The 26,134-nt window shown below is 37.3% G+C and overlaps 1 protein-coding gene across 3 annotated transcripts in view; it reads right to left on the bottom strand.

Annotated features, from left to right (window-relative positions):
• Window positions 1-18,722: 18,722 nt before the first annotated feature.
• The window catches only part of ZDHHC4 (zinc finger DHHC-type palmitoyltransferase 4), a 36,486-nt gene continuing 29,074 nt past the window's right edge, over window positions 18,723-26,134 (bottom strand). For all 3 annotated transcript variants that reach the window (XM_043979216.1, XM_043979217.1, XM_043979215.1), the window contains 2 exons: window positions 25,277-25,521; window positions 18,723-19,301 (listed from right to left, as the gene is read on the bottom strand). In XM_043979216.1, the coding sequence (XP_043835151.1) occupies window positions 19,020-19,301; window positions 25,277-25,521 (527 nt within the window). In that variant the 3' untranslated portion in view covers window positions 18,723-19,019. The remainder of the gene's footprint in view (window positions 19,302-25,276; window positions 25,522-26,134) is intronic.

Genomic DNA, 26,134 nt, shown 5'->3' on the forward strand with positions numbered 1-26,134 from the left:
GTGAAATCAAATTACCTAACCAACCCAGAGTTGTCTATGGAATTTTCTCCAAATCGAAATGCTATTTATATCTGATCTATTTATTCATTGTTTAAGACAGTGCTATTGAAGCCAAAGTCAACACCCACAGGAGCCACATAGCATAATTGGAGATAAAAACTGAAGATAAAAATTCTCAAACTGGAAACCTTTTCTCATTGCTCTTTAAGTACTAGCTAAACAGTCTTAGAAATGTGTGCTCTTGGTCATAAAGTAAATTTGGAAATAGGATAGACTGATCAATATGGCCAGTGAAGAACAAGGAATCCAGATTTAGCTAAGAATTTTTAACCTGGGCTCTGTGGGCCTACATTTATTCAAAAATATTTTGACAATTTCAGCAGAATTGGTTTCTTTTGTAATCCTATGTATTTTATTTTATGCATTTAAAAACATTCTAAGGAATAGGTAGCCTTCACTAGCCTTCCAAAGGGGTCCCTGCTTTAGAATGACCTTCAACAGTCAGCTTTTCACGGTGCTAACTCTTCTTAGAAACAGCCAGTTCTGGGGACTTGTAGCTTATAGCACTGAGAACATCCTGACCTTCCCCACACTTAAAATGCTCCACCTTCTTTATATATCCCCCATCTCTACAGTTGCTACCATTTTCACTACCCTCATTAAGTTCTTATTACCTTACATCTGAACCACTGAAATACTTTCTAACTAGGTCTACTTTTAAAAAAACACAAACAAAAGAAAACTACACTGGTTCCCCATTCCAACAAGAATTGCAGACTGATACCTGGAAAAATTTATCTGGGTGATCTCCAAGCAAGCTACTGCTGTTATTATATCTTAATGCCCCATTAGTTGCCTCCCCTTTTAGTTGCCATGTCATTGTGTTCCATATTCAGCACATTGACACCCTTCCCCTATGAAATGTCATGTAGTACTAATAATCAAAAGTAATTCATCAGAATGAAGTTGGAAACACCTGGTCTAAAGAATCTCCAAGGTCCTTTCTTAGAACTAATATTCTGGCCTTTAGGAGCAGCTAGGTAACACAGTAAATAGAGCACTGGCCCTGAAGTTGTGTGGACCTTCACTTCACTTCACTTCAGACATTTACTAGCTCTGTGACCCTGGACAAGTCACTTAACTCCATTTGCCTTAACCATCAGGGCCATCTTCAGTCATCCTGATGTATATCTTTCCACTAGACCCAGATGGCTGTGGAGAAGAGAGTGAGGTTGGTGACCTTGCACAGACCCTCTCTCTCTTAAATCCAAGTCACTGCAAATCATGACATCATCCTAATGTCATGGTCCTCTTGAAGAATGAAGGACAAACAACAATTCTAGCCTTTAACATGATAATCAAGCCCCTCCAAAATCAGTACTCAATTTACTTTTTCTCCTTTATTCTCAACTACTCTATGTGTACTATTCACTTCAACTGGACTGACTCCTTGATACACCTTATACTTTTCTTGGGGGGGGGGGCGGTGTTTGAGGCAATTGGGGTTAAATGACTTGCCTAGGGTCACACAGCTAGTAAGTGTTAAGTGTCTGAGGTTGGATTTGAACTCAGGTCCTCCTGACTCCAGGGCCAGTGCTCTCTGTGCCACCTAGCTGACCCCACCTTGTACCTTTCTTAAACCCAGCAGATTATACAGTTCCTCTCTACAAATCAGACCTCCAGAGACCATTTAAAAGGATCAAAAATTTAGAGCTAGAAGGAAACTCAGAGGCTATTATCTAGTCCGTTCAACTCAATTACAGGGAGGTGAAGTGATTTGCCCAAGGATACACAGGTATCAGGTATGAGATGTGGGACTAGAACTGAGGCCCTCTGACTACCAGACTCCAGTTCTTTCTGCTCTGACCTTAGGATAATATTTCTTTATGCCAACCATTTTCTCTGGTTCTTCTGTGTATACCATACTCCCATACCACATTCACCTTTTGCTCTTAGAACTGTAATCCAATCAACACTACAATTACCTCAGGAAAGAACATTTCAAGGTAGAACCAAGATGATGGGAGTAGCAGGCAAAAATACAGCTTGGCTCCCCAACACAAGTCTTCCACAAAGATCTAGAAAACACACTATAGACAAAGAACTCCAAGAAAAAAATCACAGTGAATCATATTTCCAGCCCAAGTAAGCATAAGAATACAGATAGGTTTGTGGACACTAGGGTGTGTATGGGGGCAGAGGAACCAAAAGAGGACTGAGGCTCACACAGAGGATACCAACTTTATGCAGAATGCAAAAACAAATGCCAACTGGCAGATCTGTCAATTATGACCAGTTCCTGGTCATAGATCCAGGGCAGACTAAAGAGGATTTACAGGGTGGTAAACAGTTATGGGTCCTAAGCTAGGAACTAAGTTCAAAAGCAAATAGGAACTCTGAGGCTCTCACTGCAGGAGCTAATCAGGATCTCAATTCCAGCCTCCAGCTAGTCTGAGGAATGCAGCAGAATAATCAGGGCATGAATCTCAGATCAAAGGGGAACCTACAATCCAGTCAGAGAATCTGCAAAGCTTTCCAGCTGGCTAATAATAGGTGAATCCAGAAGCAGTCTACAACAATGGGCAAGTCCACAGAAGTGTATTCCAAAGCCAAGACAGGTAATTCTGGAGCTCAGACCATGGGGGTAGTGATTAGACTTTGTCCTGGGTCAGACCACTATGGAAGCACTGAAATCTTGCCTGTCCCCAGCCTGACCTGTCATTGAGATCTTGGAATAATATAACATTCAACATCCTACCTCTGAAAGCAGCAGAAAGACCCAAAAGGACAAAAGTCTGCAGAAATGCAAAAAGCCTTGTCTTATACAGAGTTGGACGTCAGGAAGTAGGCAATAAAATAAGCAAACAAAAAGAAAAAAGAACCCCACCATAGAGAGCTACTATTGAAACAAGGATATTCAAGGCACAAACCCAGAAGAGGATAACTCCAAAACAAATACAAATAGAGCTTCAAAGAAAAACACAACTTGGGTACAAGTTCAACCAGAATTCTGGAAAAGAAAAGGCAAGATTTTAAAAAAATAGCTGAAAATTATTTCTTAAAAGTTAAAGTAAATGTTCTAGAGGAAAAAATTGGAAAAGAAAGGAGAGTTATGGAAGAAAGATTTGGAAAATTAAGAGCTTGGCATAAGATGTACAACGCCTTACTCAAGGGAAAAAAAAAAAAAAACCTCCCTGAAAATTCGAATTGACTAAATGAGCTAATGATTCCATGAGACAACAAGAAATATTGAGACAAAGTCAAAGGATGGAAAAAGGGTGGGGGCTAAGATATATGAAAGCAGAAACAATTAATTTAGAAAACAGATTACGAAGAGATAATTCAGGAATTATTAGACTACTTATTACTTAATTATTAATTATTACTACTTGAAACTTTTGACAAAAAAATTAGGCATAATATTTCAAAAAATAATAAAATAGCCCAGAACTCTTAGAACCAGAGAACCAGAGGACAGAGGAAAATAGAAACTACCAGTTACCACCTAAAAGAAAAACCAAAATGAAAACTTGTAGAAATATTCTATCCAAAATTGAGAGCTTACAAGTCAAAGCAAAAGTACTTCAAGCAGGCAGAAAGAAAGTATTGAGGTAGTGAGGAACCACAGTCGGGATCACTCATAATTTAGTAACCACCACCATAATGGAATGGTGAGTTTGGAATAAGGTTTTCCAGAAGGCAAAAAGATAAAGGCTTTCTTGTTCAATCTTTTTTCAGTTATGTCCAACTTGTTGTGACACCATTGAGGGTTTTTTTGGCAAAGAAACTAGAGTAGTTTGCCATTTCCTTCTCCAGCTCATCTTACAAATAAGGACAGTGAATCAAACGGTTAAAGTGATTTGCCCAGGGTTACACAGCTAGTAAGTGTCTAAGGCCAGATTTGAACTCAGGAAGGTGAGTCTTTCTGACTCCAGACCAGGCACTCTACCCACTGTACCACCTACCTGCCCCATATAGGGTTACACAAGATAAAAAGCTTATAACCAAAAATAACCTACCCAGCAAAACTTAGTATAATCCTATAGTGGATTAAAGTGAATTTTTGATGGAATAGAGGACTTCCAAGAATTCCTGATGAAAAGACAGAGCTGCATTGGAACTTTGAAATACAAACATAGGAGTCAAAAGAAATTTTAAAAGGTAAATGTGAACAAACAATTATAAGAGACTAACAAGGATAAACTTTATATTCTAATATGGGGAAATGATATATCCATTCACTCAGACCTCTCATCATCATCAGGTGTCAAAGTCTGGCTAATTAGACAAAGGGCCTGGGTATGGTTTTCTTTTATGTTTTGATGCTCTTATTTTTAAAAAATGGAAAAGGAGAGAAAAAATACACTTGTGGGATGAGAAAGGAGAGAAAGATTAAGGAAAATGATCTCCCATAATTGGGGTGCACAAGAAGTCTATACAAAGAAAGTGGAAAGGGTAGAAGGAAGTGAGTGACACTTCAACCTCATCACCATCTGAATTAGTCAAAGGAAGGCAGAATGCACACACACATATACAAGTGAATATAAAAAAGTTTCATCCAACAGAAACTGCTGGGGAAAAGGATAAGGAAAAGAGGGAAATAAAGAGGATAAGGGAGCAATTACTCTTAAGCAAAACAAACTCTTAAAAAGGAAGCAGGATGGGGCAGGTAGGTGGCGCAGTGGATAGAGCACCGGCTCTGGAGTCAGGAGTACCTGAGTTCAAATCTGGCCTCAGACACATAACACTTACTAGCTGTGTGACCCTGGGCAAGTCACTTAACCCCAATTGCCTCACTAAAAACAAAACAAAAACAAAAACAAAAAAAAGATTTACAAAGAAAAAAGGAAGCAGGAAACAAAGAGAAGGAAAAGTATGTAAGAGAATAGGATGGAGGGATACACAGGTCGCAATTGTAATGGTGAATGTGAATGGCAAATGCAACCACCCATAAAACAAGAGAAAAGCAAAATGCATTAAAAAGCAGAATCCAATAAGAAACATAATTAAAACAAAAAAAATACATTCAATAAAGGGCTGGAGCAAAATCTGTTCTACTTTAGCTAAATTAAAAGTAGCAGGGATAGCAGTCACAATCTTAGACAAATCAACAGCAAAAATAAGCCTAATTAAAAGAGAGAATCAGGGAAACAACATTGTGAATTATTATCAAGGCTAAATATATGTGCAAAAAAAGACATAGCATCTAAACATGCAAAGGAAAAGTTATATGGATTATAGGGAGAAAATAGTAAAACTTAATAATGAGGGACCTCAATTTACTCTCACTCAGACCTAAATAAATCTAACAACAACAAAATGTGAAGGACCAAATAGATTTTAGAAAAGTTGGATATAACAGGTCTCTAGAGAATACTGAATTACAAAAGAAAGGTGTGTACATATTTCTCAGCTGTGCACGGCAATTTCACACACAAAAAACCCCAATCATTTTTAAAGACATTAAATCTTCTCAAACATATGTAGAGAAGCAAAAATATTAAGTGTATCTCTTACAGACCACAGTGCAATAAAAATTATTTTCAAGAGCCACTGATGAAACATTTTAAAATCCTAAAGAATTTGGGCCAAACAACAAAACATAGAAACAATTTCTTTAAAGGTAAATGATGAAACAAGATTCCAACTTTTTTTGGACACAATCAAACCAATCATTAGAGGGAAATTTATATCTCTAAACACTTTTTTTTTAGATTTTTTTTTTTAGAAAGGAATATACTTTTTCTTTTTTTTATTTTCTTTTCTGGGCAGGACAATGAGGTTAAGTTAAGTGACTTGCCCAGGGTCACACAGCTAGTAAGTGTCAAGCGTCTGAGGCTGGATTTGAACTCAGGTCCTCCTGAATCCAGGGCTGGTGCTTTATCCACTGTGCCACCCAGCTGCCCCCTCATCGTTAGATTTTTAAGTTTCACAACATATTTCTGCATTAGTCTTGCTGTGAAAGAAGAATCAGAACAAAAAAGAAAAACAACAGCACCAAAAACAAAAGAAATAGTATGGTTCAATCTGCATCCATATTCCAGAGTTGTGTTTTTTTTTTTTCTGGATTTGGAGAGCATTTTCCGTGATGAGTCCTTTGGAACTATCTTGTACTGTTGTATTGCTGAGAAGAATCAAGTCTATCACAGTTAATCAACACATAATGTCGATGATACTGTGTACAATGTTCTCCTGGTTCTGCTCATATCACTCATCATCAGTTCATGCAAGTCCTTCCAGGTTTCTCTGAAATCTGCTTGCTCATTGTTTCTTTCTTTTTTTTTTTTTAAGTGAGGCAATTGGGGTTAAGTGACTTGCCCAGGGTCACACAGCTAGTAAGTGTCAAGTGTCTGAGGCCAGATTTGAACTCAGGTACTCCTGACTCCAGGGCCAGTGCTCTATCTACTGTGCCACCTAGCTGCCCCTGCTCATTGTTTCCATTACACTCATATACCACAACTTGTTCAGCCATTCCCCAATTGATGAGCAACCCCTCAATTTCTAATTCCTTGCCACCACAAAAAGAGCAGGTATAAGTATTTTTGTACATGTGGGTCTTTTTCCCTTTTTTGTGATCTCTTTGGGAAAAAGACCCAACAGTGGTATTGCTGGGTCAAAGGGTATGCACAGCTTTATAGTCCTTTGGCCATAGTTCAAAATTGCTCTCCAGAATGGTGGGGTCAGTTCACAGCTCCACCAACAATGCATTAGTGTTCCAATTTTTCCACAGCTTCTCCATCATTTATTATTTTCCTTTTTTGCCAATCTGATAGGTGTCAGGTGATACCTCAGAGTTGTTTCTCTAATCAATAATGTTTAGAACATTTTTTCATATGGCAATAGATAGCTTTGTTTTCTTCATTAGAAAATTGCCTGTTCATATCCTTTGACCATTTCTCAATTGGGGAATGACTTGGATTCTTATAAATTTGATTTAGTTCCCAATATATTTATTTTTTTTAAAATTTCTCCTTTCTCTACCTTATGTTATACCTGTTAGTACATATTCATAATCTTATTCCTATAGCTGATTTCTTAGCAGTCCTTTGAATCTACCAGCCCAGCATAGCAGGGGAAACTAGTTAGGACAGCCACAGTTTTCTCCAAAATAGAAGAAGCAGGGCTGTGACAACAGCCAAAAGCAAAATTAGCCAGGGCACAGCTAGAATGTGATGGTCAAACCCCAAGAGTCCAGGAACTGAAGAGGAGCCATCATTGAGCACCAGACAAACATAATGAAAGGGAGCTATATTTCTAATATATATTTATATATTTTTAAACACTGTTGATTTTTTTTTTGTGAGGCAATTGGGGTTAAGTGACTTGCCCAGGGTCACACAGCTAGTAAGTGTTAAGTGTCTGAGGCTGGATTTGAACTCAGGTCCTCTTGACTCCAGGGCCAGTGCTCTATCCACTGCACCACCTAGCGGCCCCTGATGTGGGCTGGAATTTGGGGTCCAATTGATTGTGAATCGTCCCCAAAGAATTACAAGATTCAGTGACTCAGTTTCCCAAGTTTTATTGCAATACTATGGGTGACCACAGGGAGAGAACCAGACTAGTGTAAAGGTATCTCTCCCCCAATATATTTCTAAACATTTTTGTCAATAAAAGAGAGAAAGAGTAGATCAATAAATTAGGCACACAACTAAAAAAAAACCTAGAAATCTAACAAAAAAGTCTTATTAAACAACAAAATATAAATTATGAAAAACAAAGGCAAGCTTAACAAAATTGAAGCAACAACAACAAAAAAGAACCCCATTCAATTAATAAACTAGAAGCTAGTGGGTTTTTTTGGAGGGGGCAATAGAATCAAAAGCAAAAAGTAAATTGACAACTAATAAAAAATAAAAGAAATTAAGAACTATTTTGCCCAATTATATGCCAATAAAATGGACAACTAAATTAAATGGATGAATATTTACAAAAAAAATTTTAAATCCCCTATTAATATAAGAAGAAATAAAGGACTAAAATAACCCAATCAGAAAAACAAATTAAATAAGACTAAAATGAACTCCCAAAGTGTATGTGTGTTGGGGAGAAGAGGGACCAGAACCAGACAGATTTACAGGAGATTTTTTGTGTGTGTCTGGGGGGGCAATGAGGGTTAAGTGACTTGCCCAGGGTCACACAGCTACTAAGTGTCAAGTGTCTGAAGTCAGATTTAAACTCAGGTCCTCCTGAATCCAGGACTAGTGCTCTATACACTGCGCCACCTAGCTGCCCCCTACAAGAGATTTCTATCACACATTCAAAGAACAACTAATTCCTATACTACATAAACTGTTGGGGAGAAAAAAAAGCAAAGGCCCTACCAAATTCCTTCTATGACACAAATATGGTCTTGATATCTAACCCAGGGAGAGTCAAAACAGAGGAAGAAAACTTAAGTCAGTTTCCTGACTGCAGACATGCAGTCAGTCTTTATACCTCCATTTGAATATTTCTAGTGATGGGAAACTTCCTACCTCAACAGACATATAGTTTTCTTATTGGATAGCTTTGTACTGAACCAAAACCTTCCCACTGGTTGACAGAGACTTCATAATTCATCACGTAGAGCAAGGAGAAACAAGACTGTTTTTATATAATAGTCCTTTGCTGATTTTAAAACAATGACTAGGCCTCTTTTAAGTCATCTCTACACCAGGCTAAACATAAGCAGTTCCTCCATCTTTGTATGAAGTGGCTTTCAGACTTAATGACATTTTATCTGTCCTCTCATGGTCATTCTTTAATTTCTTGGCCAAGACTTGGCTCTTCTCAGCAGTCCAAGACAATTCAAAAGAACTCATGATGAAAAACGTTCTCTACATCCAGAAAAAAGAACTACTGGGGCAGCTAGATGGCGCAGTGGATAGAGCACTGGCCCTGGATTCAGGAGGACCTGAGTTCAAATCCAGCCTCAGACACTTAACACTTATTAGCTGTGTGATCTTGGGCAAGTCACTTAACCCCAATTGCCTCACTTAAAAAAAAAAGAAAAGAAAAGAAAAGAAAAAGAACTATGGATTCTGAATGCAGATTGAACCATACCGTTTTTACTTTTTGGTTGTTTTTTTCTTTTTTGAGGTTTTTCTCTTGTGTTATGATTCTTTTTCACAAGATGACTAATGCAGAAATATGTTTAATGTTAGTGTACATATATAACCTATATCAGATTGCTTTCTGTCTTGGGGAGGTGGGAGGGAAGGGAGGGAGAGAGAAAAATTTGGAACTAAAAATCTTATGAAAACAAATGTTGAAAACTATCTTTAGGGTAGCTAGGTGGCACAATGGATAGAGCACCGGCCCTGGATTCAGGAGAACCTGAGTTCAAATCTGGCCTCAGATACTTAACAATTACTAGCTGTGTGATCCTGGGCAAGTCACTTAACCCCAATTGCCTCACAAAAAACCCCCCCAAAACAACAAAAAAAGAAAACTATCTTTACATGTAACTGGAAAATAATAAAATACTTTTATGATAAAAAAGACCAAAAAAATCCATAGTTTGAAACAAACAAAAATTTCTCAGCCAAAAATGGACATGATATTCACAACATGCAAGCAAATCAGGCCTGTTATTGTTTTGCTGACTATATTTCTATTAATGTTGCTTTAAAGTGAATCACCTTTTTAACTGATGAATCATATAGTTTATATTAAGCCTTTTGTCAACAGATTTAGGGACATTTCTATATTAGGAAGCCTCAAGTTGCATATGAGGACACAAATATAAAATGATATAGGAAAATTGCAAAGTAAAGACATCCTTAAGAAGTGTAACAACACTGTAGTTTTACAGGTCTGGGCATGGAGGACTTTAGAATCCAGGGAAAAAAATGTTCATGATCAGGTTTTTTAGAAAAGTATTTGCTGGACATAGTGGTATTGGCCATTTTGCTGTTAATTACGCAATACACCCCATCTCAAGATTCCATGCATTTTCTTCTTCAAGGCAATCGGGGTTAGGCAACTTGCCCAGGGTCACAGAGCTCGTACGCGTCTGAGATTGGATTTGAACTCAGGTCCTCCTAACTCCAGGGCCAGTGTTATATCCACTGTGCCACCTAGCAGCCAAGATTCAATGCCTGGAACGTTCTCTTCCCTTGTATCTACCTCCTGGCTTCCTTGCCTTTCTTACTTCAAGTCTCAGCTAAAAACCCAACTTCTGTAAGGAGCTTTTCCTGATCTCCCATAAAGCCAGTGACTTTTCTCTGAGATTATCTCCTCATTATCTTGGATATATTATTTGTATGCACTTATTTTCTTATCTCACTCAGTAAATTGTGAACTTCTTGGCTATTTTTAAATACTTCACTTAATAGTATTTTATTTTTTTTAGTTACATGTAGAGAGAGTTTTCAACATTCATTTTTGTAAGATTGAGTCCAAATTTTTGTCTCTCCATCCCCTTCCTCCCCCTTCCCCAAGACAGCAAGCAATCTGATATAGGTTATTTATCATATTAAACATATTTCCACATTAGTCATGTTGTGAAAGAAGAATCAAAACAAAAGGGAAAAAACACAAAAAACAAAAACAAAAAGTGAAAATAATATGCTTTGATCTGCATTCAGAATCCATAGTGGATGTGGAGAGCATTTTCCACCATGTCTTGGATCATTGTATTGCTAAGAAGAGCTAAGTCTATCACAGTTGATCATCACAAAATGTTGTTACTGTGCACAATGTTCTCTTGGTTCTACTCACTCCCCTCAGCATCAGTTCATGTAAGTCTTTCCAGGCTTTCCTGAAATCTGCCTGCTCAACATTTCTTATAGCACAATAGTATTCCATTACATTCATTTACCACAACTTGTTCAGCCATTCCCCAATTGATGAAAACCCTCTCAATTTCCAATTCTTTGCCACCACAAAAAGAGCTGCTATAAATATTTTTGTACATGTAGACCCTTTTCCCCTTTTAATGATCTCTTTGGGATACAGACGTAGTAGTGGGTTGAAGGGTATTCAGTTTTATAGCCCTTTGGGCATAGTTCCAAACTGCTCTCCAGAATGACTGGATCAGTTCACAGCTCTACCAACAATGCATTAGTGTTCCAATTTTCCCACATCTCCAAAATTTATCATTTTTCTTTTTTATCATATTGGCCAATCTGATGGGTGTAAGGTAGTGCCTCAGTTGTTTTAATTTGCATTTCTCTAATTAATAGTGATTTAGAACATTTTTTCATATGACTATACATAGCTTTAATTTCATCTAAAAACTGCCTGTTCATATACTTTGACCACTGGCAGAGACAATTTTTGCCTTGCTTTGTATTTCCAACATTTAGTATAGTGCTTATTTAGATTTGATGTGGGTGCCCCACTGATTGACACAAAAATTCAAAGAAATATAACATTTTATTTTTATCATGATAGCCAGTAATGATGTCCATATAACATGCAATGACTCACTGAGAGGTCTAGAATTGCAGATATCATGTGGATGGTAGGTTTTTCCATGTGACTCCAATTATACAAGGACCATTTATAAGATTTGCAAATGGTGATGGTCCACTTCAGGAGTAGCTAGGCAAGTCTATGTTTTGTGTTTTTTTTGGCTTTGTATTCTTGCACCTAAGCATCTTGAACCTAGATATAACTCATATATCCACATAAACGCATAGGACAATGGAGCTAAAAGGTCATTGTAAGGAGTCTAGTCTAATCCCTTTACTTAACAATTGAGGAAACTGAGGCCATGGAGTTGAAATGACTTGTTTAAGGCTATCTGGGTTATTGGATTTAGAATCTAGGTCTGTCCATTTTTTTTTAAGGATAATAGGGTTTATTTTTATTTTTTTAAATTTATTTTTACAAGTACTTATTATTTCTCCCTTACACTGTGCTTCCCCAATGAAACAATTTCTTTTTCAAAAGAGAGAAAACACTTAACAGACATGCATAGTTCAACAAAACAAAGTCCCGCACTGGCTATGTCTAAAGGTGTATGTCTCATTCTGCATTTATAGACCATCACCTCCCTGGCAAGAGATAGGTGGTTTATCATTGCATTGATCACAGTTCTAAAGTCTTTAATCTAAAGTCTAAAGTCTCCTAGTTCTGCTTATGTCACTACATCAGTTTACAGAGGTCTTTCCAGTTCTCTCTGAAGCTGTCCATTTGGTCATTTCTTGTGGCACAATACTATTCCTTTACATTCACATGCCATAATTCGTGTGACCATTCTCCAACAAGCGGGCACCGCTTAGTTTCCAATTTGGTCTATTGTGAAAAGAGCTGTTAAAAATGTTTGTATATATAGGTCCTTTCCCTCTTTCTTTGCTTTCTTTTGGGTATAGGAGTCATAGGGGCAGAGCTGGGTCAAAAGGTAATAAAACAGTAATTTTCATGGCTTAATTCCAAATCACTTTCCAGAATGAAAAAAGGTATTGGTTTTGTTAGTTCCACCACTGATGCATCATTGTGTTAGTTTTCCTTTTGCCCCTTCAACATTCTCCTTTTTTTGTCAACTTTGTCAATCTTTTGGGTGTGAGGTGGAACCTCTAAATTGATTTAATTTGCATTTCTCTAATTCTAGTCTTTTTCTTTTTTTTTTGGTGAGGCAATTGAGGTTAAGTGACTTGCCTAGGGTCACACCAGCTACTAAGTGTCAAGTGTCTGAGGTCCGATTTGAACTCAGGTCCTCCTGAATCCAGGGCCGGTGCTTTATCCACTTCAACACCTAGCTGCCCCTCTAGTCATTTTAAAACATCATTAATGACTTAGATTTTTTCCTTTGAAAACTGCTTGTTCATATGATTTCTTATTATTTATTTATTTATTTATTTATTTTTTGGTGAGGCAATTGGGGTTAAGTGACTTGCCCAGGGTCACACAGCTAGTAAGTGTTAAATGTCCGAGGCCGGATTTGAACTCAGGTACTCCAGACTCTAGGGCTGGTGCTCTATCTACTGCACCACCTAGCTGCCCCGATTTCTTATTATTTAAATACAGAGTGGGCCAAAAGTCAAGATGCTTTAATAACTTTTGAAAATTATTTTTTATTTTTTGCCATTTATGAGATTTGATTGTTCACATATAATATAAATTCATTTCCTATACATACTGTATAGGATGCTATGGTATTATAAATTAAAAACAAAAAGTAAACGTTATTAAATATTGAAATACCTTCATGACTTTTGGCCCACTCTGTTTATAGTCTTCTAATTTCAATCAGTTCCTTACATATCTTGGAAAGGAGACCTATCAGAGAAACTTGCTACAAAGATTCCCCAACCACCCATCCACCCACCCCAACAACTACCTGTTTCCCTTCTAGTTTTAATTGCATTTTATTTTTGTGCAAACATTTCCAAATTCTACAATAAAAATACTCCATTTTATCTTTTCTATCCTCTATTGCTTGTTTAGTCACAAACTTTCCCTATCCATAGATTTGAAAGGTTACTTTTTCCTTGCTCCTCTAATTTCCTTATGACGACACCTTTTACGTCTAAGTCATGTGCTCATTTGGAGTTTATCTTAGCATAGTGTGAGATGTCTATACTTAATTTCTGCCAGAGTACCTTCTAGCACTTTTTGTCAAATATTGAGACCTTACTCCAGTAATTGAGGTCTTTGGGTTTATTGAACTAATTATGCTATGTTCATTTGTTTCTGTATGTATTCTATTCAACTGAGCAAACTCTATGTGTTTAACCAGTACCATTGCTTTGAAATGCATTTTGAGATATACTTATAGATTTTTATCCTCACTTCTTTCATTAATTTCCTTTAAATTATTAACCTTTTATTCCTCCAGATGCATTTCATTATTATTTTTTCTAGCTTTATAAAATAATCCTATGGTACTGTGATCGGTAAGGTACCAAATAAGCACATTAACTTAGGTAAAATTACAATTTCTATTATAATGTCTCAACATACCAAGGAGCAAATTTCTTTCCAATTACTTAGACTTTTTTCTTTCAAAAAAATGTTTTATAGCTGAATTTATATAGTTCCTGAGTGTATCTTGGCAGACGTACTCCCAAATATTTTATACCTCCTGTATTATTTTGAATGGAATCTCTTGAGTTTTGTTTAATAATGCTGATGTTGTTGATGATGTTAATGATTTATTTTATACTCTGCAACTTTGTTGAATTATTTAAATGACCATTTTGGTTGTCTCTCTAAGGTTTTATAAATAAATCATGTCATCTGTTAAAAGTTTATTTCCTCTATTTTCCTAAATTTATTCCCTCAATTTCTTTTTTATTTTATTACTATAGTTGGTATTTCTAGGGTTATGTTGAATAATAGTTGTGATAACAAGTATTCTTGCTTTATTCCAGATCTTACTGAAAAAGCCTCTAACCTTTCACCACATATAATGTTTGCTTTTGGTATTAGATATTTTTATTCTAGTAAGGAAAGGTCCATTTATTTCTATCTCTTAGAGTAATTTTGAGAGAAACAACTGTTGGATTTTGTCAAGACAACATCTATTAAGATGATTTATATAGATTATCATTTTTATTATTGACATGATTTATTTCATTGATAATCTTTATTGATAGTGTTCCTTATGTGGAATCCACTGCATTCCCAGAATAAATCCAACTTGGTCACTGTGTATAATTGTTCTATATTGTTGTAAACTGTTGCTAATATTTTATTTAGATATTAAATTCATTAGGGATGTTGGTCTATGGTTTTCCTTCCCTATTTTGTTTCTTCCTGGTTTAGGTTTCATGAGCATAATTGGGCAGGTCTCTTCTCCTATTAATGCATATTGTTTATATACTACTAAAACTAATTATTCTTTGAATTTTTGCTAGAATTCACTTGTAAATCCATCTGGTTCTGGAGGTTTGTGTGTGTAGCAATTATTTATGGTTTGTTCAATTTTTCTAAAATTGAGTTATTTACATTGTCTATATCTTCTTTTGTTAATCTAAATATCTTATATTTTTTAAAGTATTGAACAATTTCTTTAACTTTGTGACTTAGTTAAGAGTTTTGTGTAACCAATTCATTAACTTTCCTTTTTTCTCTTGTTGATGAAAACTTAAAAAATTTCCCCTAAGAGCTACTTTAGCTATATAGCCTGTAAGTTTTTATATATTACCTCATCATTGTAATTTTGTGTTTTCTGGGGGGAACCTAGGTGGCGCAGTGGATAAAGCACTGGCCCTGGATTCAGGAGGACCTGAGTTCAAATGTGACCTCAGACACTTTACACTTACCAGCTGTGTGACCCAGGGCAAGTCACTTAACCCTCATTGCCCCAGAAAAAAAATGTAATTGGGAAATGTTTAACCAAATAAATAGAAATACAGTAATTTTGTGTTTTCTTTCAGATGATTCTATTTTCACTTTATTCTAATAGATCTGAGTAGTTTTCACTTATGATTTCTTGAAAGATACTACATAGGCTTTTTTTTGGTTATGATTTTCAGATATTCCAATAATTCTTGATTATCTTCTTGACCTGTTTTCCAGGTTTGTTGTTTGTGATATATTTATTATGCCTTCTTCTGTTGTTTTAATCTTTTGATGTTGTTTTAATATTGTTTTTTCACTGAATCTTTTTTTGTTTGCCCTATTCTAATTTTCAGGGCATTCAGTTCTTAAGTGAGGTATTCTTTCTTGCTATCCTTTCCTCCTTAGCTATTCTATTTTATATCTCCTGTTTTAATTTCTTCTAGGTATTCCTGTAGTCCTTATGTTCCTGCCTTTTCCTTGATGTAATGGCCATGAGTAGGGCACTCCTTCAAGGGATGCTAAGGCAGCTATAGTACTAGATTAGAGCAGTAATTAGGGCTTCCCTTACTGCCTCCTGTCTGAGGCCTTCTCCCATGCTTTTGTGTTCCAGTGCTGTTTCCCACACTAGGCTCCTGCCATGGGCTTTTGGGTTTGCCTTGAATTGCCTAAGGTCCTTCTCCTACCAGCTAAGATTGTTTGCTGGGCTCAGAACAATGATGGACTTTTCAGCTGTCCCAGGTTGCTTTCCCTAAACTGGCTTACCTTCTTTAGAGTTTCTGCAGGATTCTGAATCCCCAGACTGGAGGAGTCTATAGGTGATACTCCTCATTTCTTAACTGGTGCATTTAAAAGCTTTAAGTGGGTATTTACAGAACATCTAGGCCCCTCTAGGTCTTAGTAAGGAAGGCTACCAATCTTCCAACAATTCTCCCCACCCCCACCCCAAGTCTCTTTTTAGTACTAATTTTACCTTGTCCTTTTCTAGACTAGTCTTACCCAGAGGAATGGAACATTGTTTAGATGTAGCAGAAATCTATAAACTTTTACTGGTTAGATAACTCTACCTATGCTGTTCCAGAATTCAGATTTGTTTGGTTTCTAGCATCAGCTCTAGCTCTTCTCCCTATTTCTCTCATTTTGAATTCAGAACTACATAGTAGAAGACACTGACCTGGAGCCTGGAAGAATTTTTGAAACTTGGGGTCTCTTATTCTGATCCTGTTCTAGTATCTGGACTTTGAATGTGATTTTATCTATTTAAAATAATTCTACATAGCACTATGCATTGTGCATATAACTATGCTTTCTAGCTCTGGGCCTTGTCTGCAGCCCTGTACTGATTATTAACCTCCCAATTTTCTGCCACAAAGCTTTAAACTTTATCTGACAGGGTATGTGGCAGGGTATCAAACTCCAAATTATCAGTAATATTTTTGGGATAATTCAAAATTACATTAGAATATTGCTGGTAATATAACTATATTACTCATATTGTTCATCCTGTCCAAATCACCAAAATTGATTAATAGGAAATGTGCATGTTATTAAGCCAGACTGCCAATCATTCTGACAGAGGGTTACAGAATTTTAGGGAAGGCAGTTATGAAAGATGAATGAATGATGCATTTATTTAGCATTTACTCTGTACAATTCACTGTGCTTAGGTTAAACTTTAAGGGCAAGGCAAGTAAAGCTAGGCTGCTCATCATGAAGCAAGGTTTAAGCACAGTTCTTAGTTGTTTAGTCTGGTGGATTAGGGTGCTATTTGCAAAGTATATAGGGCAGAGCCAGGGACCGAGGTGAAAGGGCTAATGTATCAACTACTCTCAGGAGTCTGCTAGTCCAGACAAAGCTAGAGTCTGACAACTGCCTAATGGCTGCTGCTGTTTTTCAAGTTATAGTAACTTAGGTCTCTAAGCCAAGAATCATGCTAATTATTCTAGCCCTGCCTCCATTCCCCCCCCCCATTGGATTGAAAGAGCCCTGACTCATGAAAGGAAAGTGACCCTTAAATAGAACAGGAGGCCATTACAACAGGACAGTGATGATTATCACAGGGCAATGGATAAAATATTGGGCTTAACTCATAATATCTGCAGATCTCTAACAATTATCTTAATTATCAAACATTAAGCAACTGCTCTGTGCAAGACATACAAAAATGATAAACATGACTACTATTTGAATAGACTATTAATTTATTCTCCCCTGTGCTATAATATTTTGGGGAAAGGCAGAAAGCCTGAAGGATGTTTCACCTTATGATGTTTTACTGAGTGCACTAGGAATATCAATGTCAAAGTAACAGGCTCTGTTCTTCCTAGCAGTGTTACCCAACCTTTTATCAAATGGTACAACACAGTTATTGGTAAAAAACAAAAAACAAAAACCACCCTACACATGGAAACAGAACTCTGAAAACAAAAAATTTAGCCTGCTATGCATATTTACAAAAACAGTCTGATGCACAGGAGAACTACTGTTTTCTTTTGTTGTTGTTGTTTTGTTTTTTTTTTTTTTTGCGGGGCAATGAGGGTTAAATGACTTGCCCAGGGTCACATAGCTAGTAAGTGTCAAGTGTCTGAGGCAGGATTTGAACTCAGGTCCTACTGAATCCAGGGCCAGTGCTCTATCCACTGTGCCATCTAGTTGCCCTCAGAACTACTATTTTCTAAAACAAAGGCCTATGCAATAGTTATTCAAATTCATTTTGCGTTTGGTGATTTTGAGTATTTTTAAAAGTAGGAAGGAATATATAAGTTGCCTAAACTTTTACATTTATTAAGCTCCTATTTTAATGCAAAGTATCCTATTAGGTGCTAGGGCTACAAAGACAAAATGAAAAACAGCCCCTGCCCTCAAAGAGCTAATATTCTATTGAAGGGATACAACATGTACACATTTAAGGAGATATAAAATACATAAGCAGTAAATGGATAAGTAAATATAAGATAATCCAAGAAGGAAGAGAGAATAATAAGTAGGAGTATCAAGAAAAGCTTCTGACAGGAGGTGGCACGTGAGCTGGGCCTTGATGGAATCCTTAGAGGTAGAAGTGAGGAGGTAGTCCACTCCAGGCAGTAGGGGATTACGTTGCAAAGTATGAAGGAAGGAGTTATAGAATGGAGAGTTTTAAGGAAGGTCAAGTAGGTCCATTTGGCTGGAATGTCAAGTGCATGAAGGTAAATAACATGAAATAAGACTGGAAAGATAGGCTAGAATCAGATGGTGAAGGACAATAAACACCAAGCTGACGAGTCTGTGTACTTTATCACTGAGTTAACAGGAAGCTTCTTAAGGTTTTTGAACAGAAGAAACTGATATGGTCGGGCTGGAGCTTTTTATTTAAGATTCTGTTGAAGAAAAGGTTTCAGATTGGAGTCTGATATGGAGGGTGTTTGTAAACCGTCTAGGGAAGGAGTAGAAGGGCCCTGGAGTGGTAGGCTTGTGAACTGTAAGGGGCACTTATGAAAGATGTGGAATACTCAAGACTTGGCAAACAGCCAGGATTTAACAACATGGACAGATGACAATAATATTTCACATTTCTGTAGTACTTCAAGGTTTACAAAGTGAATTCCTCACAACAACCCTGTGAGGTAGGAAGTGTATTATTATCCCCATTTCACAGAAAACAGGTGAGGCTGCAAGGTACATGTTCAGCAGATAGAATACTTTCATAGCCTCTGAAAACTTTTAAAATAAATATACTTTAGAAATTAGGAAAGTAAGTATTGGGGGGGGATTATATTTTTAATTTTATAAATAAATTTGTATTTTGAAATTCAGTAACACTTTCTCCACACTTATTTCCTTTTTTCATAATCTGTAACTGGCTTAAAAATTTCCTGTAAGTTGGTCCAAGTACCCTTGGCATAAATGTTCCTGTAGGCACTGGGTTTTTCTTGAACAGGGTCTGAATTATGGCAGCGATGACACTTGGCTCTACTTGATTTATACCACTCATTGGAGGTCTGGTTGGTGACTGCCAGGTAGAGAGTGAAGCATACGTAGCCCCCAAGTAAGAGACAAAGTACAATAACAAATCCGAGCATGAAGACAATTCTTGGAAACGTCAAGAACAGATACTGCAAGGGAAGAAAAGGCGGAAATTTGTTATTTTAATGGAAATGTCCACAATATAATACAATTTAGTCTTGGTGTTTTCCATGAACATCTTATGTTAAATACTTAATTAACTTCCTTATTAATGTATAACACACAGATAGCACCGCCCAGCTTACAAAAACAGTTTCCTCACAACAATCCTGTGAGGTATATACTGCAAGTCCTCTCTGCTAGCTAAGGAAGTCAAAGAAATTAAATGCCCTGTCAAAGACACAAAGAAAATGGAATCAAAGCCCAGGCTTCAGTCTCCTAATTCCAAGTCCAGGGCTCTCTCCACTGCCCCAGGCTGCACCAAGCTCTATGCTAGTCCTACAAGGTTGCCTATAAATTGTAAGTGATGGAAAATAAGTGACAAAAAGCAATGCCTAAATGACACTGCATTCCAAGCAGAGTTAAGATTGGCTATGGTAGTGAAGGAGAGAAAGAGCTGTGTCACAGGACTTAAATGGAAAAACAGGGAGGGGACATGTAAAGGTGGTTAAAGATTTCCAGTCAAGACAGACGCCTGCACAGAAGCAGACAACCTAGTTCCCATATACCTATTCTAGCAAAAACCTAAAAATTACTCTGGACCAAAAAATGATCAAGACATCCAATGAGAAACTAGAGTAAGATTTCTTTCATCACACAACTGCCCAGAAAAGTCACCCAAAAGTGAAATGGCAAAGCCAGCACTAACAAAAGCAACAAGGTGGTAGCCTTTCAGGTCAGAGCAGGGTCAGAGCAGGAATGAGTCAGAGCAGACCCCTACAATCAGAAAGCCCCAAGGTGGCCAGAAATCCCCATGGCTGTTAGAAAGCCACAGCAGAAACCTTGGAAGCACCAGTGACAGCAATCAAAGCAGAATAGCCATGCAAAGAAAGACCAGGATACTCCTGGCATCAGGTGTCCAAGGTGTGCTATCATTCTGTCCTGAAATGCCACAGAGGGGTCCTGAAGATCCAGGGCTGTAAACCCCAAAGATGCAAGAGGGATGCTAAGCCCAGAAATCCACTTAGGCACCCACTTAGTCCACTTAGGGACCCAGGAGACTCAGAGCAAAATCGAAAAGGCCTGGCTACCCCACCCAACAGTGCAGCAGGAGACAGAGGCAGACTCTGACACAGGCTCCCAGTTCAGGAAGTAAAGCTGAGGAAGAGTAAATCAAAGATGACACTATTATAAAAAATTAGCTTGAGACATTAGAACCAAGAAAGAAAGAGTAACTTCATAACTGTGAGCAGAGACTCAAAAGAAAATGTGCATTTAACATGAGACTATATGAATAACCAAAAGAAATTAAAGCAAGCTCACAGAAGAAGAGTTTAGGCACACAAAAAAAAAGATAATTGTGGGAAGGGTTGTGGAATGATAGGTACAATGATATACTGCTGTGAAGGTACAAACTGTGAAGTGTTACAAATTTGGAATTATACCCCAAAAGTAACTCAACTGGCAAACCATTTAATCCAATGATACCACTGGATATAACCACAATTGGATATAACTAAAAGAAATAAAACAAAGTGGGAAACAAAATGAATATTCATCAATTGGAGAATAGTTGAACAAATTATAGTAAAGCAATATAATAGAATATAATGGAGTGGAAGCTAGGTGGCAGAGTGGATAGAACACTAGATTTGGAATCAGGAAGACCTGAGTTCAAATCCAGCCTCAGACACTTACTAGCTGTGTGACCCTGGGCAAGTCACTTCACCCTGTTTCCCTCAGTTTCCTCATCTGTAAAATTAGCTGGAGAGGAAAATGGCAAACCACTCCAGTATCTTTGCCAAGAAACCCCCAAACAGGATCACAACTGAAATGACTGAACAACAAAAACGAATATAATTAGTATTACTGTGCAGTAAGAAAAGGTGAAAAGAATGGATTCAGGATAACCCAGAGACACTTGTATGAAATGAAGCAGAGAGCAATGAGCAGAATCAGAACTATTTATTAACCAAAACATCACAAAGTAAAACTACTTTGAAAGACTTAAAAATTTTGATGAATGCAATGACCAGTCAAGTCCAGAAGACTGATGATGAAGTATGCCTCCCAATCCTTGGTAGAAAAGTGATGGTATCCTTACATGTAAGTGGGGGAAAATAAAATACTATTAAGTAAAAAAAAAATGTAATGGTGATGATGATGATAACAACAAAAATAATATTTCTATGGTACCTACCATTTGATCCTCATGACAACTCTGGGAGGGAGGTGCTATTATTATCCCCATTTTACAGATAAGGAAACTGAAGCAAACTGAGGTTAAGTGACTTGCCCAAGCTAACAAGTGTCTGAGACTGGGTTTAAATGCATGTCTTCTTGACTCCAGGCCCAGTACTTTACCCACCATACCACCAGTTGCCTCTGAGAACAGACTCTAGGTGGAGAATGAGATATGTGTTTTGTCCTGACAAATGTGACACAAATTTGTTGTTATGCAAAACAAATTCAATGAAACAATTAAAAATACACAGAAAAGAGCAATGGGGAGTTCAGAAAGGTGCCCAGGCAAGTACTGCAATGTCAGAATAGGGAACTCCCTGGTTATAGGGAACTTCCTGGTTAAGTAACAAATGCTTCTCTCAGTGCAGTTTACAGTCTCAGAGTTCCCTAAAATGCTGAGGGGCCTGGCATACAAGAGAGGCAAGATCTGAACCAAGACCTCCTGATTCTTAGGCTGGTTCTGTCTCTGTCATGCCACATTGTCTCTCAATGATAGTCCTGTTATGTTTAAGTGAATAGGGATAAGGACTGCAGGGAGAGGTTAAATAACTTGCCCAGGGGGACAGAGCCCATATTTGTCAGATAAGGGACTTAGTCAGTCTGATACTGACCATGTATTGGGGCACCAAATATATGTAGAAAAGAAACACTAATGATAGCATTTACTGATCACAATGCAATAAAAATTATTCAGCAAAAGACCCTTGAAGAAAGAATTAAAAATTAATTACAGACTAAATAGCACAATTCTAAAGAACTGGTAGGTATTTCACCAGAAAAGATGAGATGATATAATAAAACTCATAAAACACAGCTAAAGTAGTTCTTAGGGAAAATTTTGTGTCTCTTAAGATTTTCATCAACAACAACAAAAAACAAGTTAATGAATTGGCCAAATAAAACTCTCAATTTAAACCTCAACTAAATAGAAATTCTGAAAATTAAAGATGATGAATACAATTGAAAACAAAAAACCCCACTGACTTGAAATATAAAAATAAGCTGTATGTAATAAATTCATTTTTCATATGTATCTCTCTTCTTTTGGCTTTCTTTATATATGCAAATGCTCATGTTGGGGATGATTTTTTTTTTAAATTTTTTTTGGGGGTGAGGCAATTGGGGTTAAGTGACTTGCCCAGAGTCACACAACTAGTAAGTGTTAAGTGTCTGAGGCTGGATTTGAACTCAGGTCCTCCTGAATCCAGAGCCAGTGCTCTATCCACTGTGCCACCTAGCTGCCCTGGGGATGATTTTTTAATTAGAAGTTTTAAAAAATTAAAAAAGAAAAACCAATCTACTGTTGTTGCCTCTGTTCCTTACCTCTTCAATCATTGTTCAACCTCTGATAATCTGTCTTTCATCTTCTACCAATCTAATGACACTGCTAGGTATCTGACCTTTTAATTGCCAAATCTAAGGGCCTTTTTTCAGTCCTCATCCTCTTTGATATTTTTGCAACATATGATATTGTTGACTACTTCCTAAGTATTCTCCCCTCCTACAGTGTTTTTTTTCTTTTCTTTTTTTTTGTTTGTTTTTGGTTTTTTGTGGGGCAATGAGGGTTAAGTGACTTGCCCAGGGTCACACAGCTAGTAAGTGTCAAGTGTCCAAGGCCAAATTTGAACTCAAGTCCTCCTGAATCCAGGGCCAGTGTTTTATCCACTGTACCACCTACCTGCTCCCCATCTACTTCAGTATTCTTGACACCACACTCTCCCGGTTTCGGTCCTGCTTGTCTTACTATTCCTCCTTCTTTGTCCCCTTCACTGATTCATCTTTTCTTTTGCTGAGATGGAAGTGTCTCCCTAAAGTTTTATCCTACGGCTTTTACTCATTCTGATAGCTTCAATTATCACCACTATGCAAATGAGTCATAAATATGTATACCCAACCCTGAATTTTTCCCTAAACTCTAATCATGCATTTCTAACTACATTCCAGACATCTCATCTTGGTTATCTGGCACCTCAAACTCATCTGGTACATTTTGTTCCCAAAAATCAATCCCTCCTTTCAACTTTTCTATTGTAGTTGATGGGATACCATCTTTCCAAACAGGCTTAAAACTTTGGAGTCCTTTCTGGATTTCCCCTCTCCCTCACCCTCACATACAATCATCATAATCAACTCCTGCTGAGTCTACCTTTACAACATGGCTTTCATCTAGCTCCTTCATCTCCACTCAAAGTGTCACCACCCTAATGCAGGTCATTATTACTTCTCCCTTGAAAAAGTCTGGTTCACTGATTTCTTCACCTCCAACCTCTCCCTTCCCCAATGCATTCTTCACACATTTCTAATAAAAAGGTCTGATCCCCTGTCCCCAAAATTTTGAATGTCGCTCCAGTAAGAAATTATTATTAATAAGCAATATTGGGCAGCTAGGTGGCTCAGTGGATAAAGCACTGGCCCTGGATTCAGGAGGACCTGAGTTCAAATCTGGCCTCAGACACTTGACACTTACTAGCTGTGTGACCTTGGGCAAGTCACTTAACCCCCATTGCCCCGCCAAAAAAAAAAATTTAATAAGCAATATCTTGGGTAGGTTCAGAGAGCCAACTGTCCCCCCCCCCCCATTCTTCCTCTTCGAAAGTCCTTAGTCCAGTTTTCCTTGCAAGACATTACTGATGAGATTTCATTAACTCTCCTCAGCTTGGTTAGATCCCAAGCAACCCTGCAAAGAATTTAATCTAAGGGGAGGAAGTCCATTGTGTTCTACTCAAGCTTGGGTGGAGACAGATCCTTTTATCTAGATATATGAAGGCTGGGGGTGGTCTGAGTAGAGATAATTTCTCTGACCAGGGGTCACCCAGCACCCCCGCCCACATTGAAAAGAGTATACATTCTTTGAATTCATAGCTTAAAGCTATGGGTGGTCTGGTATAGAGATATTTTACCTACCCAAGAGATACTCAGCCCTTCATTTTAATATAGCCCACCTCCAATCATGTTAACCAATTAGATTTGATTGCTGTTTGATAGACCACCTACTGTTTTGAAGGGTATATACACTGTGAGTCCACAGCCAAGATTGTCTTTGGTCTAAGGGAGATGGTTAAATGACCATTCTTTTATTAATAACATGATGATGGCCTTATTAATAAAATTATTAAATTAACCAGAAACTATGTCTCTCAAACTTTTTAATCATCACATGCCCCTTTCCTACAGGATAAAATATAAATTCCTATTCCATTATTTAACTTTCCAGCTTAATTTCATACTACTTCCTTTCATATATCCTAACTACCAGTCAAATTGAACTGCCCATAGGTCCTGATCTTGTCACATACTTCTCATCTCTGAGCATTGAAATCCTTTTCCTTTAAGGTCCAGGTCAGATGTCACCTATTCCATGAAAAACTCAGTGATATCCTTCTCATTTCCCCTTACCACCCCCACTCAACTGAAGGTAATCTCTTTCTCTCCCAATTCTCCTTACAACACTTTGGAGTTCACCTTTATTTTTATCACATGCTACCTTGTATAATACCCACATGCATATGTTTCTGCTCCAACACTGAATTATAAATTTCTAAAGAGTAGGAACTATGTCGGTTTCCATCTTTGTATTCCTGGTATCTAGCATAGTGCTTTGTATATAACAAGTCCCTAACATTTGTTGAATTTCAGGATGATACAACAGAATGTCATGTTTAATGGGGAAAAACCTGTCTCTTTTAAACAGCATATCCAAGTGAAAAACTTATAAGCTTACCTGTATAAGAAAGGCAATATCAACAGGATGTTCCTGTCCATGGTCATCAAAATACGTTCCCAATGTCATACCCGATAAGAACACCAAATGGATTAGAAATGCTGTTGTCACTATGGCAATGTCTACAGCCATCGAGGTCAATGTCAAGAGGTAGATTAAAAAGTATCTTGCATTTAAGGCACCAATGCAGTTGTTCACCCAAATACAGTGATGATCAAAACGATGAACACATTTGTTACATACACCTATAAGTACACAGAAAAACCAGAAATAAGTAACAACCTTATGTGTGACTTTAAAATTTTCAAATAAAATTGTACATACTCTTTGAAGTCAGAGGGAAGGGGGCTCATAATCTGGCTCTGATTTGCTGTGTGACCTCAAGCATGTTATATTACTTCTCTGAGACTCAAATTCCTCATCTGTAAAATAACGGGGCAGGGCAAGATTGTCTAAAGTCCTTTATGGCTCTAAATCTATTATCCTAAGAACATCCTGGACTGGCTTCAAAGTTCTGTGATTCCAGTTTAGCAAAAAGGTATAGACATTTCCCAGAGCTCTCTAACAGAAGAGGAAAGGACCTTTTTGCTAAAATAGAATCATAAAACTTTGAAGCTAGCAAATTTGCGTGAGATGTGAGACACCCACTCTGTCTACATACATGGAGAGTTGCAAAAATGCAACATGTATAAATGTTGTTTGTACTTTTAAAAAATTCTAAGTGGGTCCTAGTGAGGCTAACAATACATAACCTAATCAGAAATAAGCTGCTGGGAATAAACTCTTAGAGGCTCTGCTAATATCCACTCTGGTTGAGAAGAGATATTATTCTCTAGTTGTATGTAGGAATAGTGGTCA

The sequence above is a fragment of the Dromiciops gliroides genome, chromosome 1 (genome assembly GCF_019393635.1).
Source record: "Dromiciops gliroides isolate mDroGli1 chromosome 1, mDroGli1.pri, whole genome shotgun sequence".
Lineage (NCBI taxonomy): Eukaryota > Metazoa > Chordata > Mammalia > Microbiotheria > Microbiotheriidae > Dromiciops > Dromiciops gliroides.